The sequence below is a fragment of the Ursus americanus genome, chromosome 3, assembly GCF_024610735.1.
Source record: "Ursus americanus isolate L20-20 chromosome 3, mUrsAme1.1.p, whole genome shotgun sequence".
In the NCBI taxonomy this organism is placed as follows: Eukaryota; Metazoa; Chordata; class Mammalia; order Carnivora; family Ursidae; genus Ursus; species Ursus americanus.
Window position 1 is genome coordinate 12,413,241 of NC_142129.1, and position 16,530 is coordinate 12,429,770.

The window sequence follows — 16,530 nt, forward strand, 5'->3', positions numbered from 1 at the left end:
ACAGACTTAAATGTAAAAGGCAAAACTAAAATTTTTAGGGAAAAAATAGGAGAAAAATATTCAAGATCTAGGGATAGAAAGAGTCCTTACTGTGGACAACAAAAAGCATAATCCATAGAAGAAACAAATGATAAATTAGACCCATCAAAATTTAAAACTTTTGCTCTGTGAAAGACTCTGTTGAAAGAATGAGAAGACATGCCTATAGACTGATAGAAAATATTTATACACCATGTATCCAACAAAGAAATCCTCTCTAGAACATACAAATAACTCTCAAAACTGAACAGAAAAATCAGCCGGTCAATGAGAAAATGGGCAGAAGAAGTAGATAGACATTTCACCTAAGAGAATATAAATATACACAGATGGCAAATGAAAAGATGGTCAACATTATTAGACATCAGAGAAATGCAAACTGAAACCACAATAACAGGTCATTATACCCTTATTAGAAGAGCTAAAGTTAAAAAAAAAAAGTGACAACATAAATGCTGGTTATGATGCAGAGAAACTGGGTTACCCAAACATTGCTGGTGGGAATGCAAAATGGTACGGCCACTCTGAACACCGGCTTGGCAGTTCCTCCGAAAACTAGACATGCAAAAACTGTAAGACCCAGCAACAGCACTCTTGGGCGTCTATCCCAGACAAATGGAAACCTGTTCATGAATGTTCATAGCAGCTTTATTTGTAATAGCTATGACTGAAAATAACCCAGATACTCTTTATTAAGTGAATGGTCAAACAAAAGGTAGACATCTATATCTTGGAATGCTACTCAGCGACAAAAAGGAATAGATTTTTAATATACAGCAACTTGATGAATTTTGAGAGAATTTTGCTAAGTGTAAAAAAGCCAATTCCAAGCTTACATGCTGTATGATTCCATCTACATCACGTTCTTGAAAGGACAAGATGTTCCCATGAGGGGAAACTGGGTAAAGGGGACAAGGGAAACTCTGTATTATTTCTTACAACTGCGGGGGGCTCTGTAATTATCTCAAAATAAAAAGGATAGTTTAAAAAACAACATGCTTTCTTATTCTTCATTCTTCCTTTCTTAAAAGAAAGCAGAAATAAAGGAAAGAAATATCGCACAAAAGAAATCTCTACCCATGCACAATCAGACTTCTAAGAAAATCAAATTAGCATTCTCATATCCTATGCTAGCGTTACTGCCTTTCTTCCTCTCGGTGCCCTTGGGAGACAGAGATGAGGCAAGTGATGATCCGTACCTTTCTGTATCTTCCAACCTTTCAAATCCACCACGTAATACCTGTGCCAAGATTTGGGGGCTGGAAAGGAAGGCCATTATGGAAGAACTTAGAAAGGCCCCATACCACTCATCCCACACATACTTGTACCCTGGTCTCCCTGCCAAGGACACATTCCAGAAGCCAGGACTCATCATATCAAGCTCAGAGACAATGATTTTTTTTTCCCAGAAAAAAAAAAAAACCAAATTCTTCATGAAGTCATACTGACTTGAGAGGTTTATATATCCAACATAGATTAAAAACTCTCATTTTAACTCTAGTCCCTTCTGGGACCACCACTGGCATGGCCCTTGTTCCACATGACCAAGCATCGCAGCAAACCAAAAACTCAAAAAGCCATCACAGAAAAGAACATACACTGTGTGTTCCTCAAAAACAGTACTTACAGAGCTGACAGAAAAATCATACAGAATATACTGCTTTTCACCATCTAGAAGAGAAAGAGGAGTACCCGTTATTACAGGAAGCAGAGGAGCCGTGCGGTCATGCTTTTCTCTTTTTTTCTCTGCTTACCCAACCAATTTCCTGGACCACTTCAACCAACCCTAAATGCTTCACCCTCCAAACTCGCATGGCACTTTGTGGCACCATTTTGCTGGCATTTAAAACATTGTGACTTGCAGTTATAGTCATCCGCATGCACATTGCATCCATCCTGCTGGCCCAGGAGTTCCTCAGGGGCAGTGCCTATGTCTTATTCATCTTCATATCCCCTGCCCGCAGTGCAATATCCAATAAATATTAATAAATGCTAATTCTACTCAGGGCCGTGTTTTTAATATAATCACAGACCATAAGCTTATGTCAGTTACTTCCATGGGAATCTTACAGCGGAAGAGCACACTATACAAATTACTTCCCCCTCAACAGTAACCAAAGCAGTAGTTTAAAAATCTATTAACAAAATGTATTATTTGGTATTGGTAATGATACCCAAAGAAGAGAGTAATTAAACCAAATAATGTCTGTTGTTTTGGTAGTTAATAAGATACAAGTTGCTCATTTGAAGTCTATTTTAATGCATTGTGTTTGGCTAGCCAAACTTCCAGAACAAGTTGATTCTAAACTTACAGAAATCAGCACCGATGATAACAGGGTTAGTGCCATATTGGACAGTCTGCAATGACTACTTTTCACGGAGAATCTCAGGGAGGGGACCACAGGGAAGCCTACCTTTAGACACACCATCATCCCAGTACAGCTCGCCCCATGCCTCTCTCTTGTAGTCCAAGGCAACAATGAGTCCCAGGGAATTCTTCCGACTGTAAAAGAGCAACTCTCAGTTTCAGAGAATGAAGAAGGCATAGAACTTTGTTCAGCCAGCCCCTTTCATGCTGCAGGGACAGATGAACTCAGAGTCTACCCCAGAAACAGAGTAGATATTGACATCCTTTGGAAACATGGACGCTGGTTGTGGATAGACAGCAGAGGTTGGTAATGAATGAGCATAAGAAGAGTGGTAAAAGGAGGCAGTTCCTGCCAAAGACTGGGTTTGTGATTCTACCAACAATCAGCACTTACTGGGTGCTTACCGTGCACCAGCCATTCTTCTAAGTGTCCTATATACAGTAAATCATGACTATTATTTCGCTTAACCTGCATGATGACACTGAACAGTCAAACTATTGTCACCCCCAGTTTGCTTGTGCTAGGCAGCAACACAGAGAGGACATTGCCCATGGCAGCACATCTGGTAATAGAGCTGGGGTCTGAACCTGAACTTTCTGGCTCTTGACCTTGGAAGCTATGTTCATTTCCATGTGATAACTCTTACCTCCTATTTAATATGCATTCTCTCATGCCCAAGGAAATCTACTTGAAGACAGTTTCTGGTCATAGGGAAATCCTCACAAATGATTATTTTGACTGTTCTTAAAATCTGATTCAATTCCCAAGTGAGACTCTAGAAATGTGAAGGAGCTAAGGCTACCTCACCCGCTAAATGAACACAAAGGTGCACTCTGGGGATGACCTTGAAAGGAGGGAAGATAGATTCCTGACTGGAGATATTTTCCCTTGATTTATCCACTTTTGGTGTCCATTTGCCTGTCCCGTAACATGCTTCCCTGGAGCGCCAGGGCAGTCACACCTTAGAAGAGTGAGGAGCCTACCTGGCCTCTGTGGTTGTGTTGGGCTGCTGGGTGGGAAATATGAAGCCCCCTCGGAGATGAAGTCCTATCCTGTCGAGTGGCAGCAGCATCTCCACCCATTGTTTCCTCCACTGGATGGCTACTCCCTAGCCAACAGAAGGACGACAGAGCAGATAATGGACCGCTGGACTAGGAAGGACCGTGCAGACCATTCTAGTTCAGTTGTCTCATTTGAAATAAGTCAGTCAGAGCAAGACAAATGCTGTATGATTTCACTCGTAGGTGGAATTTAAGAAACAAAACAGATGTACATAGGGGCCAAAAAAGAGAGAGACAAACCATAAAACAGACTCTAAGCCACAGAGGACACACTGAGGGTTGCTGGAGGGGAGGTGGGGAGGTATGGGTCAAATGGGAGATGGGCATTAAGGAGGGCACTTGTGATGAGTACCAGGTATTGCACGTAAGTGATGAATCGCTAAATTCTACTCCTGAAACTAACATTATACTATATTGTAACTAATGAGAATTCAAATAAAAACTTAAAAAAAAAAAAGAATGAAAAGAAAAGACCCTCCAAAAGCAAAGGGTTGCCTAAGGCATAATTGAAATAGATAGCAGATCTGAGACTCCAATGTGCCCTATTTCCTTGAATTACACCATGTGGTGATTCTTCCACAAGTGGGCTTTCGCTCACTCACTAGGGTATCTCAGCCTAAGGCCAATTACTAGTTCTCATAGCTGCAGCAGCCAGGTTGATACAATGAAAATTCCCCTAAACCTACCCCGGTTATTCAAATTATTTCAGAGTACACCTAGAAAGGCCTTCCTCACAGGACTCCTGCCTTAGAATTGCCCCCTGCTAGAGGCTGGTCTCTGACCCAAGCGGACTGCCTTACTTACTGTCTCATAGTCGTACCAGATGGCGTCTGGTATGTAAGCTTTCACTCGGTCCACACCCTAGGGAAACACCAATAGTGAGCAACATCAGAATGCCGCTTACAGTTTACACAGAACCTCACGTGTGCTTGCATGTGCTTGTCTGAACAATCCTGAGAGGTGGTTGGGACCATCCCATTCTACAGGTACAGATACCAATACTCAGAAAAGTTGGGCAGTTTACCCAAAGCAGAGCCGTGCCTAGAAATTAAGCTCCTAGGCTCCTGAACTTTCTAAGAGAAGCAGAGAAAGTTCGTTCACTGAGTTACTTGTGTAATCTGACAGGTGGGAGAAGACCGAAACAGGCAGGCCTCTAGGAGGGCCTTCCAGCAGGACTGCGGCTGCTCGCAGCACCTGCCAAGAGATGGGCCTTTGACATGAGTACACTGGCGATTTCCCAGGTTTATAAAGTGATCAGCACCATCCTGATCCCTCCCCCACACTCCCCCCCTCGCATTTTGGGAGGGTACGTGTGGTCCCTCATATCTGGTCTCCAGACTAACGCCCTCCCCCTTGCCCAGACCTCCCTCCCTGCTCCTCTCTCACCTCTTCTCTTTCCCCAGCCCAACCCCAAGAGCACAGGTCCTCTGGTCAAAAGGAAGCACAGACAGATGGCCAGCCCAAACTCACAAGGCATTTAAAGCCTATCAATCCATGGTCATATGCTTAAGAAAACAAGTTTTAAGGTAATTTTACAAAGCAGAAATTGTTTTGCTTGGTGGGGTAGTGGGACCAAGAATTGCTATTTTTCTTTTTCTTTTTTTTTTTAAAGATTTTATTTATTTATTTGACAGAGAGAGAGAGAGACAGCCAGCTAGAGAGAGAGAACACAAGCAGGGGGAGTGGGAGAGGAAGAAGCAGGCTCTCAGCAGAGGAGCCTGATGTGGGGCTCGATCCCATAACGCCGGGATCACTCCCTGAGCCGAAGGCAGATGCTTAACCACTGTGCCACCCAGGCGCCCCAAGAATTGCTATTTTTCTTTTCTTTTTTTTTTTTTTTAAGATTTTATTTATTTATTTGACACAGAGAGAAAGAGAGAGAGAGAGAGACAGAGAGACAGCCAGCAAGAGAGGGAACACAAGCAGGGGGAGAGGGAGAGGAAGACCAGTCTCCCAGCAGAGGAGCCCTATGCGGGGCTCAATCCCATAACGCCAGGATCACGCCCTGAGCCAAAGGGAGACGCTTAACGACTGAGCCACCCAGGCGCCCCAAGAATTGCTATTTTTCTAATTTCCAAACTTTCATGATCTCTCTCATTCATATTTATATTTATTTTATTTTTTAAAAAGATTTTATTTATTTATTTATTTATTTATTTATTTATTTATTTGAGAGAGAGAGAATGAGAGAGAACGAGAGAAAGCATGAGCAGGGTGAGAGGCAGAGGGATAAGCAGACTCCACACGGAGCAGGGAGCCCAACATGGGGCTCAATCCCAGGACCCTGGAATCATGACCTGAGCCAAAGGCAGACATTTAACTGACTGAGCTACCCAGGTGTCCCATATGTATATTTATATTCATATTTAAATGCAGCCATAGATACTACAGACTCAGCTTATTCAGCTATAGAGCCACGAGGACAAGTGTGGTATTCCACCCCATTGTTCAGATTATAAACATACCTCATATAAAACAGGTGTGATGAGGAGTCCAGGCCCCCATAAGAACTGCTCGTGCACATCCCAAGTAGCTGGGTCCTGGTAGAACCTGGAAAACAGAGAAGGCAGAGGAAGCCTCCAGTACAGGACAACGGCACACTAGGTGGCAACAAGATCCGGACCAACCTTGCTACCACTAACAAGGCAAGTGAAAAGAACAATCTGAAAGGGATTCTTTGTGGGTCAGGAAACTCACTCATGGACCAGGGGCCTCGCTACGGTGTCCCCCCGGGCGTGAGCTCGGTAGAAGAGGGTATAGAGGTAGGGCAGCAGGGTGTAGCGGATGTTCAGATAATATCTGGAGGAATTCACCAGCAGAGAGTGCTCGCCAAAGGCAGCCGGATCCTGGTCCTAGAGGAAAATGAAGCAGATATGAGATATTTCCACTGTGTTTTACAAGTTTGTTCCCTTATGATGAGAAGTTTTCTCGGATGAAAGTAGCTATGTGCTCCAACTTGGAAGGTATCAAAGTATTTCCAAAACTAAATGGATCTCGGTACTGTTTCTCGATTTTATAGATGAAAAAGCAGTATCAAAGATTACATGACTCTCCCAATGTAAACTGCAAGCGCATGACAGAGTTTAAATTTGACGTGTGTTTTCTGATCCCGGTCTATGGTAGCCTCGAGGGTGATAAAGAAGTCCACAGAGGGGGCGCCTGGGTGGCGCAGTCGGTTAAGCATCAGGCTCTTGGTTTGGGCTCTGATCGTGATCTCAGGGTCATGAGATTGAGCCCTGCATTGGGCTCCGCACTCAGCGTGGAGTCTGCTTGGGATTCTCTCTCTCTCTTCCTCTGCCCCTCTCACGCATGCTTTCCCTCTCTCTCTAAATTAATAAGTCAATTAAAAAAATATGGAGGTTGCCATGGAGATAAAGGGGCTAGAGTGGCCCCTGCTCCCTTCTTAACTGATCTGTTATATATTGAGGTTTCTCATAATACTCCATTTGGCTAATAATAATAATAACAGTAAGTTGTACAACCAGTAAAAAGAATTTGAAGTTGAAACCCACTGTCTTAGGCTGCATTGCCTACCACCACGATCTATAATCCATCTTTTCCTTTCCATGAAATTTTATGAATTTGCAATTTTAAAATTTGCATCTAGTTTTATCTGTAATGTTTTCACCATCGATATTTGTTTTCTTTTCTCTACCCCAAAGACAGTGACCTCTATTTTTTTTTTCAGTATACAATGTGCAAAGAAATCATGACTTTATCGAAGAGCAAAGAAAAAACCCTTTAGAAGGGAAATCTAATTTTCTTAGGACCCAGAAACAGAACTTTTCCATTAATGATGGGGCTCATTTTGTTCATTTTCCTTGTAATTTGTAAGATATGAAAGATAATGTAAGTCATATTGAGATCTGTCATCCTGCACTCTATTACTGGGACTGAATTTTAGAGAAAATTACTTAAATTTATTCCTTTCTTTTGTTCCTGAAAATGCTCATTTCCTCCCTTCAAAGGGAATAGAAAGTAGAGTGGTCTACTCCAGGAGACCACTCTATGCCCCCAAAGTAGGGCTCATGAAAATCCTGAGGCCAAACACCAAAGAAAATAACATTCCACATCCTCCATCACTCGGGTCTCCAACCAACAAAGTGCAGAGCTGCACTATGGTGGCCGTATACCACGGGGAGCTTTTGAACGCTTGAGATGTGGTTAGTAAGACTGAGGAACTGAACTTTTAATTTTACTTGACTTGAATTAATTTAAATATAATCCTAAAAACGGAATATTTTCAAAGAACTATTTTTAAATAAAATGAAGAATAAAAATAAAATATTTTTAAATAAAAGATTTTTCCATTAAATATAACTTTATGTTTTGGGTTATTGCACTCCAACTGCTGAAAATTTAGCATCCAAACTGTGATCTGCTGTAAGTGTAAAATGTACTTGAATTTTGAAGACTTAGTAGAAAGAAAAGAACATAAAATATCTTATTGATTATATTTTGTATTAAACAGGTTGAAATGATCATGTTATGGACATACTGAGTTACACAAAACATATTTAAAATGATTGCTTCTGGGGCGCCTGGGTGGCACAGCGGTTAAGTGTCTGCCTTCGGCTCAGGGCGTGATCCCGGCGTTATGGGATCGAGCCCCACATCGGGCTCCTCCGCTAGGAGCCTGCTTCTTCCTCTCCCACTCCCCCTGCTTGTGTTCCCTCTCTCTCTGGCTGTCTCTATCTCTGTCAAATAAATAAATAAAATCTTAAAAAAAAAATGATTGCTTCTGTTTCTATTTACTTTTTAAATTCACATTTAAACTTAATGTGTGGCTCTCATTATCATTCTATTGCATAGCACTCCTGGAGGGACAGGCAAACAAGCACTGTAACTTAGCAGCCTAAGTGATCCGAGGGCTCTTATCTATCTAACTCCTTCCAGGCCATCTCAAGAGGAAGGCAACCTGCCAAACCTGCTCCCAGTCACCTGCTTAGAAGTTCAGAAATAACTCAACTCTCTCCAGATTGCAAATGGCTAGGACAGTCTGGGGATAAAATATTTTGATGATTTGGCTGTGAGTCGTTCCCAAGTTAGAGACAAAGTCAAGAACGGCAGCTAAAATGATCATCAGTAAGTTACCCTGTTGAGCCTATTAAGAGCTGACCTACTCAATTTTGAAACACTTCAAGTGCAGATTGCTTCATTAAAATAAAGGGCATTCCACCTTTCTTGCTCCTACCATTGTCCCAGACATCTCCTTAAGAGGGGCTCTGAGCCCACTTCTATATACTCCACCCATCAAAAACATGATTTTGATAGAAAAGGATAAAAGAGTAAAAAGTAGTAAGGAGGGGAGGGTCTTGCAAAGCATTCATAGAAAGATAGAACGTTGTAACAAGGTGAAAAAAATCTTCAGATCACTGGCCTGCCACTCCCTAAACCATCCCTCCTTTCTCCTCCATATCTAGAAGTGGTTTCCCTTGTATTGTTTGAGGTAAAATACCAGTGGACTCCAATTGTCCCATCTTATACAGGTGGTAACAAAAGTAAGTGATAGCAGCACCACAGAAATTCGAACAACCCTTCTCACCTTCATTGGTGAGTTAAGAAAATCAATATAAATCAGTATAAATCACAATAAAATCATTCAATATGTATATACTTGTCATGCACCTTTATCCCAATACTCTGCTCTTTTGGTCTATGACCCAAAATTTATCTACTCTCCTTCTGCACTAATGGCCAACCTGCAGGATTTTTTTTTTCGTTCCTTTTTAAAAGCAAGTAGATTAGACAATCCAAGAAGTTTGCATTGCTTCTCTTGGGGACCTTACCCTGAACCCAGGCCCATTGTGATTCCTCGATAGTGGATAAAATGCTCCAAGCTGCATCCATCTTGTGCAGAGCTCATCTGTGACATTTTTTGTGTAACCACAGATGTTGGCACCTACCTGGAGAATAAGCGCACATACAAACACAGTGGTCAGTGATAGTGGCAAAAGCATTGACTGTATACCTTTGCAATAAGGGGGGAAAATCTTATTTCCATCATTTCATGTTTACAGAGGTCCCAGGCTTTCAGAGCCAGCCCCCAGCCAAATGTAAGAAAGCAGCAAATGCACATCATGGATCAGTTGACAAGAGCTCATTTCAATGTTCAGTTCCCAATTTTATACTTTGCTATTCACTGATGTTTTGCTAATGGAATTTTCTGTGATGCTAACATATTTTACTTATGGTATCTTCATGCTAACTTCAAAGATTCCATGGATGACTACCCAATGATAAAGTTTGACCATTCTATCTTCAAAAGACATGCCACATATAAAAATGGATTTTCTAATACCACAGGGAGACATAAATGCTCCTTGGTTTTTAACATCTAAAAGACTAGTAAAGGAAAGAATGCCAAAGGACAAAAGGTTAAAGTTCCTCGGTTGAGAGTGAAACTCACCATGGGGATACCAAATAGGTTGAACTCAAGGATACTAGGGATGGACCATCGGAGATCATCCCATGTGGCTGCATTGTCCCCCAACCAGTGTGCAGCATATTTGCCAGATCCAGCAAAAGTAGAGCGGGATAAGATGAAGCTACTTTTGTTGGGGAAGATATTCTCCATGGCTCTGAAAAGGAATACAATCGATTGAATGTGAAGTAAGCTGTGAATATCTAGGACTCACCTGTACCCAAGGGGAGCAATGGGCTTTCCAACCAAACAGAAAAAACATCAGGGCTTCATAAACTAGGTGAGAAAACTAGTTTAGCATTTTTTTATTATCTTATTTTGTTTAAATTCAATCACTTAACATATAGTGTATCATTAGTTTCAGATGTGAAGTTTAGTTGTTCATCAGTTGCATAAAACGTCCAGGGCTCATTACATCATGTGTCCTCCTTAATGCCCTCACCCAGTTTAGCATTTTCAAGAGCTTCTTTCTCACTTCTGAATAAGGTTTCAGACTTCATAAAAGACAGTCTAACCCTCTACAGTCCAGTCCCCCAAGAAATGTCTCTACATTCCTGTCCTCTTGATTATGCCCTCTTTCTCTTGTTGGATCTGGTTGTGTTCTGGCCCTTTTGGTCAACAATACATTGGAGCCATGTCTTGAGTTCTTGACCCCATCTTTTCCCTTTAGACAAAGCTTTTCCAATGTCCCTTGTTGCCATGTCTTGCTGCCCCTTTATAATCAATCCTGTTTAGCACAACACCAGCTCAGGTTGGAACTCTGTAACCTCCGCTGGCCTACGAGAACAGTATGTACACCAGCTGGGTTCTAGGCAACTGGGTTCCTCTAAAGCTTCAGAACTTATTATTAGCGATTCTCAATGTTAGGGACTCTTAATCTATGCAAAATAATATTAATTTTATATTATTTTTTAATTTTTTTAACGTTCAAATGTCTTTAATTAAGAAAGTGTCACTCTGAAGAGCTATTATTACATTTTAAAGATGAAGAAACTGAAGCTTACAGCAGTTAAGAGGTGGCAGAAGCATGACCTGAAATCTGATTTGTTTGACCACAGCCAAGGTGTTTGGCCCCTTTGCCAGTAAGTCCCAGTGTGTACATCTCCCGCTGGAGGTATAGTAGATGGTTTTGAGTGGTATATAGTTGATGATGCTAAGTAACAGTGGATCACGTGGTGAAAAAAGTTATGTCCTTTTCAGTTCTCTTGATTCTATGGATTATGTCTAGGTAGAACTATCATTTTTGAGATTCTTTGTCTTTACACCTCTCTAACACTTGCTAATCTGTTTTTTAATTTTAAATGAGTAAGTCTCAAAAGATGACATATGATACTCTTTATAAAGTTAAATGCTATTAAAATATAAAATATAATTTTCATTGTACTACATACAAAATTTCATATGTCAAATAAGACTCCATTAAAGAGAAAGCAAAGGATTGAAAACGTGGAATTCAGAAAGATAATTACTTCAGGGTGGAGGGGAACATGAGGTGGGGTAACAACACAGTGAGATGAAAGCTATTTTCCTAGCTTTTGTTCTGAATACTCTTTTGCATAGGCAATTTCCTGAAATGCCTCTCCCTCCTCCTTCCATGCTAAGTAGTTCATACCTTCCTTTAGCGACCTGAAATTAAACAAAATCACAACTATGGGATGGTGATACCTGACCCATAATCGCTATGAGCCCTTCTATCTTTCCTTTCAGTACATGGTCTGAGACAAGTGTGTCACCAGGTCCTGGGCAGTTCCTCACAGACACTGTCCTAGCCACCAGTGCTCCCCAACTTCATATTACTGGGTACTACCTTATGGGGAGCCTATAAATGCAAAATGATTTAGAACGGCAAAAGGGAGAAAATTCTGAAGTAGGAGATGGGTTTGAAAGAGTGAAGTCCTCCATTCTGACAATTTAATGACCAAAAAATAAAGGTAGCATAGAGAACACTCACTCTTCAACTCCTACCCTCATGCCTACTTTGATCTTGACAAGAAGGCACTTTGCCTTTATTGCCACTGGCTAGAAGGTTTACGGTACTCTGTAATCATCGATCGTGAAAGAAATATATTCAGGTTGCACAGAGTGAAACCGAAACAGGGGTAAAGTTATCTGAGGCTACAGGTTTATCTAGAGGCAGACCTTTACGGTACCACAGATTAGATAAGTCTGTGTTTTCTAGCCCAGAGGAACAATCTTATTCAGAGATCCTCAAATCTCTCTTTTCTGTCCCTCAGGTCCGGCCGACGTCGGTCCTGATCTCTGAGGGGATCTGGTCTTTCTACTTTCAGCTTGGAGGAGAACTTCCTTCTTGGAGTAGACCAGTAACCACTGCCCCCAAATGATAGTTCCAGGAAGGTTGAGCCAAATACTCATCAGATCTATGGCTTAAATGTTGCTGACGCTCAGATCCCACTGAACAAAAACATCTTATTTGCTTTTTCACCACTCTGCCTCCTATCCCAAGGCCAAGTTCCACTTATCCCCACTGCTCTCCGGGAACTGAGGTCATTCTGCCTGATCCAGAGACTTAAGAAGGGCACTTAACCTTCTCCATCATAGTTACCTTTTAACTATTAATCATAGCTATTAGAATATATGAGCCAACCCCCTCACGATCTTACAGCACTTTTATTACAGAGAGACAGTAGCAATAAAGCAATTTGAAACTCTCTTTCCCTCCTGCTGCCCATCCTTTCTTACCCCTCCCACCTTCTGTTCTTAGACAGAAGCATCTTAGGGTCGAAATCGATTGGAACAAGAAAGAACTGTGGGAAACATTAATCCAAGCCTCTCCTTTCAAAGATGAGGAAACGGAGCCTTACTCTTCTAGCTTGTTTCCCAGGAAAGGTAGAGTGAGAGAGACAGAGGTCAGAAAAGAGAGGATAACAAAATCAGAAACGTGTGTCCTTCCTCCTGCAGTCTTTCTTTTATGGAGATCAAAACTTTCGCATTAATTGGGACAGGGACTCTCTCTCACCTGGACAATCCCCCCATAATACAAAGTCGGGAGGGCAAAATGGTGCTGGAGAAAAAAACAGGGGCAGCTGCGGCCTCGGACTCACCAGGCCCCTTGCAGGCCCTTCCAGACGTCCCTACCTCAGGCCAGGCGGCTAGGCAACACACATCTTAGGTACACACACTATTCCACAGCCTAAAGTTATAGGGATGACTTTGCCCTCAAAAACTTGCAGTTCAGCAAGAAAAAAGGGGGGGTATCTAAATGTTGTAATACAAGATTTTTGCATATTGAGCATATTGTAATACAAACAAAGATAGCACAAAAAAAGGTAAACAACCTTTTCCTAGAACTGACAGGAAGGTTTCTAGAAACATCTGAAAAGAGGCTTTAAAGATAAGCGTATGTTTGCAGACAGGAGAACTGAGAGGGAGCCTGGGGCAGGCAGTGGAGAGAGAAGCCAGGAGGGTGTGGTGTGGGTAGCTGTGCCAGGTAAACAAGGGATACTCGGGCAAAATTGAATTTCATTTTAACAATAATTTTTAGTATAAGTATGTCCACTACAAATTTAACTGGGTCCAATATTTTTATTTGCCAAATCAGGCAACCCTAGTGTGGTTCTGTAACAGGACCTAAGCAAGGGCTGGCTTCCAACTGGGGGCTCTAAACACCTTGCACATTACTGCCTACCACTATCTAATGAAGTCCCTTAGTCACAAGCCAATCAAAACTAATCTCACACGGGCACCAAGGGGCTCTATGAGAAGAGCTCTTAAGTATCCTCTAAGATCTGAGTTATACATCCTTATAACCACAAAATATATTTGAAAAACATACTTATGGAAGATACGCAAAACCCTCTGCCACCCACCTCCCCTACACGGGAATTAGGGCGAAAACCAAGTGCTTACGAGTGTGTCGCTTTTGCCATGGAGTAGCCATACAAGCTGTGGACGTCATAGTGAAGGCCCCACTGAAATTCGGCATCCATGCAGAGGGTTCTTGCAAAAAGCAAGCGGTCCAGAATTCCTGTGGGAAAATAGCCATCAGTGAGGCGCTTCCTATCAATCAGCTCTAACAAAATAACCACCCAATTGTTCGCTTCCCGGTTACTGTACCTTCCCACCCAATTGCCACCTGACAAAATCCTTTCCAGCTTTAAATTCTATCCTAAATGCTACATCCTACCTAGGACCCACTACTAAGCCCCTCTCTGAGTTTGATCATTAACATTAAGGTGCATTCCCTTGGAGCTCATAAAACATGGTGCTGAGCGGAGGCAACTGGGAAATGAGCTGAGAGCAACGGGAAGCTGGCTTGAGATGAAATGTAAATAAAGCACCACATTTCTCTACACACATTTCATCAAGAAGAATTATGTGTGTAAGGAATAGAGATGGGGGAAGTGGGAAGGATATAGTTTCACTCTTCCATTCTAGGCATTCAACCCCAATTAGGCTTTTTTTTTTTTTTTTTTTGACAGAGAGAGAGTGACAGCCAGCAAGAGAGGGAACACAAGCAGGGGGAGTGGGAGAGGAAGAAGCAGGCTCCCAGTGGAGCAGGGAGCCCGATGCAGGGCTCGATCCCAGGACTCTGGGATCACGCCCTGAGCTGAAGCCAGACGCTTTAATGACTGAGCCACCCAGGTGCACCAGGCTTTTTTTTTTTTTTTTTTTAAGAAATGAGATACAACATTTGGGTGGTTTCATGAATAAGAACTCAGATCCTGCTTCTAGAATCACCATTGTCTGACTGTTATTTTCCCTTTTCATGCCTAAAATGCTCAACATTTTCTGCTTTGTAGCCTAGAATCTCGTTCTTCCCTTTTCTTCCCTGTGGACCAATAACTGGGCTCCATATCAGCTCTCCTTCCTGAAGCCATGCCATGGACACAGGGCCTCAGTATGAAGCACAATTCCAGAAAGTGGTGGAACCAGGAAACCCTGACGTTGACTTTTTCCCACTAGCCCAACAGAATCTCACCAGCCCAACTCAATCAGAAATTAAGTTGAATGGTAAAACATTATGAAATTTATATTTTTGGCACAGCTCAGTTTGTGGAATGAGACTCATGACCACTTCAATGACAAGAAAAAACACTAACATTGTCCCGGGGTTAAAGGTAATTTACGTAAGTTTTTATCAGGCTACTGTGTACTGCCCAATCCTGAAAAGATGAGAAGCAGAGCAGCTACGTAGGAGGTAGTGGCTAGTCATAGGTAGGCAGACAAAAATGCGGGGAGCTAGGGAGTGAGGTGCTTGCCAGAAGCAGGCAAAAGGGGATAAGACTACAGTTTTCTATCGACAAAAAAACAAAAAACAAAACTTAGTTCTCGCTAAGAAGAAGATTAAGAGATTACAGGGAAACATGATAAACTGATCTGAAGTGGGAAAAAAATGAGGGGGGAACACAGACTGAGCAGAGAAGAATGAGGAATAAGCAGACAAGCAAACAGCAGATTTTGCAAGAAGTTAAATGGTTTGAAGCCAAGATTCCTCCTAAAAAACATCTCCACTCCTTCTGTAACCATAAGAAGCTAAAGAAACCGGTCAACCATGGTCCAGGGTGCAAGTGAAGTGGACAAACCAGAATCAACCGGCAGACACAAGCCGGATGCTCACCAAGGCTGTGTTCTCTTCCTGGAAGAGTTAAGATTATATTTCACACTTTCGCTCGAGGTTGAACTGACAATACACGATTGGATTCTGAGCAAAGAAATGTGAGCAAATTGAATACGCCCCACTTCTGGGCCTGCCAGTCAAACTCCTCTACTTTCTACTTCATCCAGGAAGCTGGAAACAAAGGACTCAGATGGGAGAACCGAGCAACGGAAGAAACTAGATTCCTGAGCCACTGCTTGGATGAGAGCCACGCATCTCACGCTGGAATATATGAGCAAAAAATTAACTTTTTACTCTGTTAATCCACAGCATCATCTATTTGATACTCTTTCACACACATACACACTTTTGAAATCCGGACTGGAAAATCTGACTAGGAATGAGGTTTAAAAATAAGAAGGATCTAAAAGGAACCATGGATGCTTTAAATTGTGGCTAATGAGCGAAAAAAAAAAAAAGCACAAAATTACAGAGTTACTTCAATGGAAGGTAGTTTCTACCTTGAAGTATTCTGGTATTCTCACAAAGCTGAAAACTGAACTGTCTGTCTGAGGGGTTTGGAGACCACGAAGAGGACGGGAGGAAGGCAGAGCTCCTTGGGGGAGGCGCGCATCCACCATACGCCCGCCCTTGGGTTCTGGTGGCCAGAAGGTGGCCGCTCGGAGCCCAAGGGCACGGCAAGGCCTCCGGTAGGGGAGCAACCAGCGTGCCTGCAGGCCCCTTGCACTGGGAACTGAGACTGTTCTCGGCCCTGCCTGAGTGTTGCTACGCTTGCTCTAAGCATATCTCATGACAACTTACGGGGAGTGAAAGGAGGAAAGTTGAAGGTGTTCCATTCACACCCGCGATCGGAACCTTGCAGAAAGCTGGATACTTCATCCATTTCCTTCAAAGACACACAAGACACACGAGGGGAAGTGTTACCGATGTAGGGTTAGTCGTCCGGGAAGGTTTACTCAACTAGAGGCTCCACATCCGGGGCCTCTTACTAACTGACTTTGGGATCGTGAGTAATCTTCCTAAACTTTCTTGACCTCTGTTTCATCTTTCAGATTGGGT

The 16,530-nt window shown here is 42.4% G+C and overlaps 1 protein-coding gene across 1 annotated transcript in view; it reads right to left on the bottom strand.

Annotated features, from left to right (window-relative positions):
- The window catches only part of MGAM2 (maltase-glucoamylase 2 (putative)), an 86,801-nt gene that overhangs the window by 45,747 nt on the left and 24,524 nt on the right, over positions 1–16,530 (bottom strand). Inside the window, exons 13-22 of the mRNA XM_087860774.1 lie at positions 16,273–16,357; positions 13,761–13,878; positions 9,879–10,050; positions 9,259–9,375; positions 6,167–6,321; positions 5,935–6,019; positions 4,274–4,330; positions 3,392–3,516; positions 2,454–2,542; positions 1,667–1,710 (exon numbers count right to left, since the gene is read on the bottom strand). Coding sequence (XP_087716900.1) covers positions 1,667–1,710; positions 2,454–2,542; positions 3,392–3,516; positions 4,274–4,330; positions 5,935–6,019; positions 6,167–6,321; positions 9,259–9,375; positions 9,879–10,050; positions 13,761–13,878; positions 16,273–16,357 — 1,047 coding nt within the window. The remainder of the gene's footprint in view (positions 1–1,666; positions 1,711–2,453; positions 2,543–3,391; positions 3,517–4,273; positions 4,331–5,934; positions 6,020–6,166; positions 6,322–9,258; positions 9,376–9,878; positions 10,051–13,760; positions 13,879–16,272; positions 16,358–16,530) is intronic.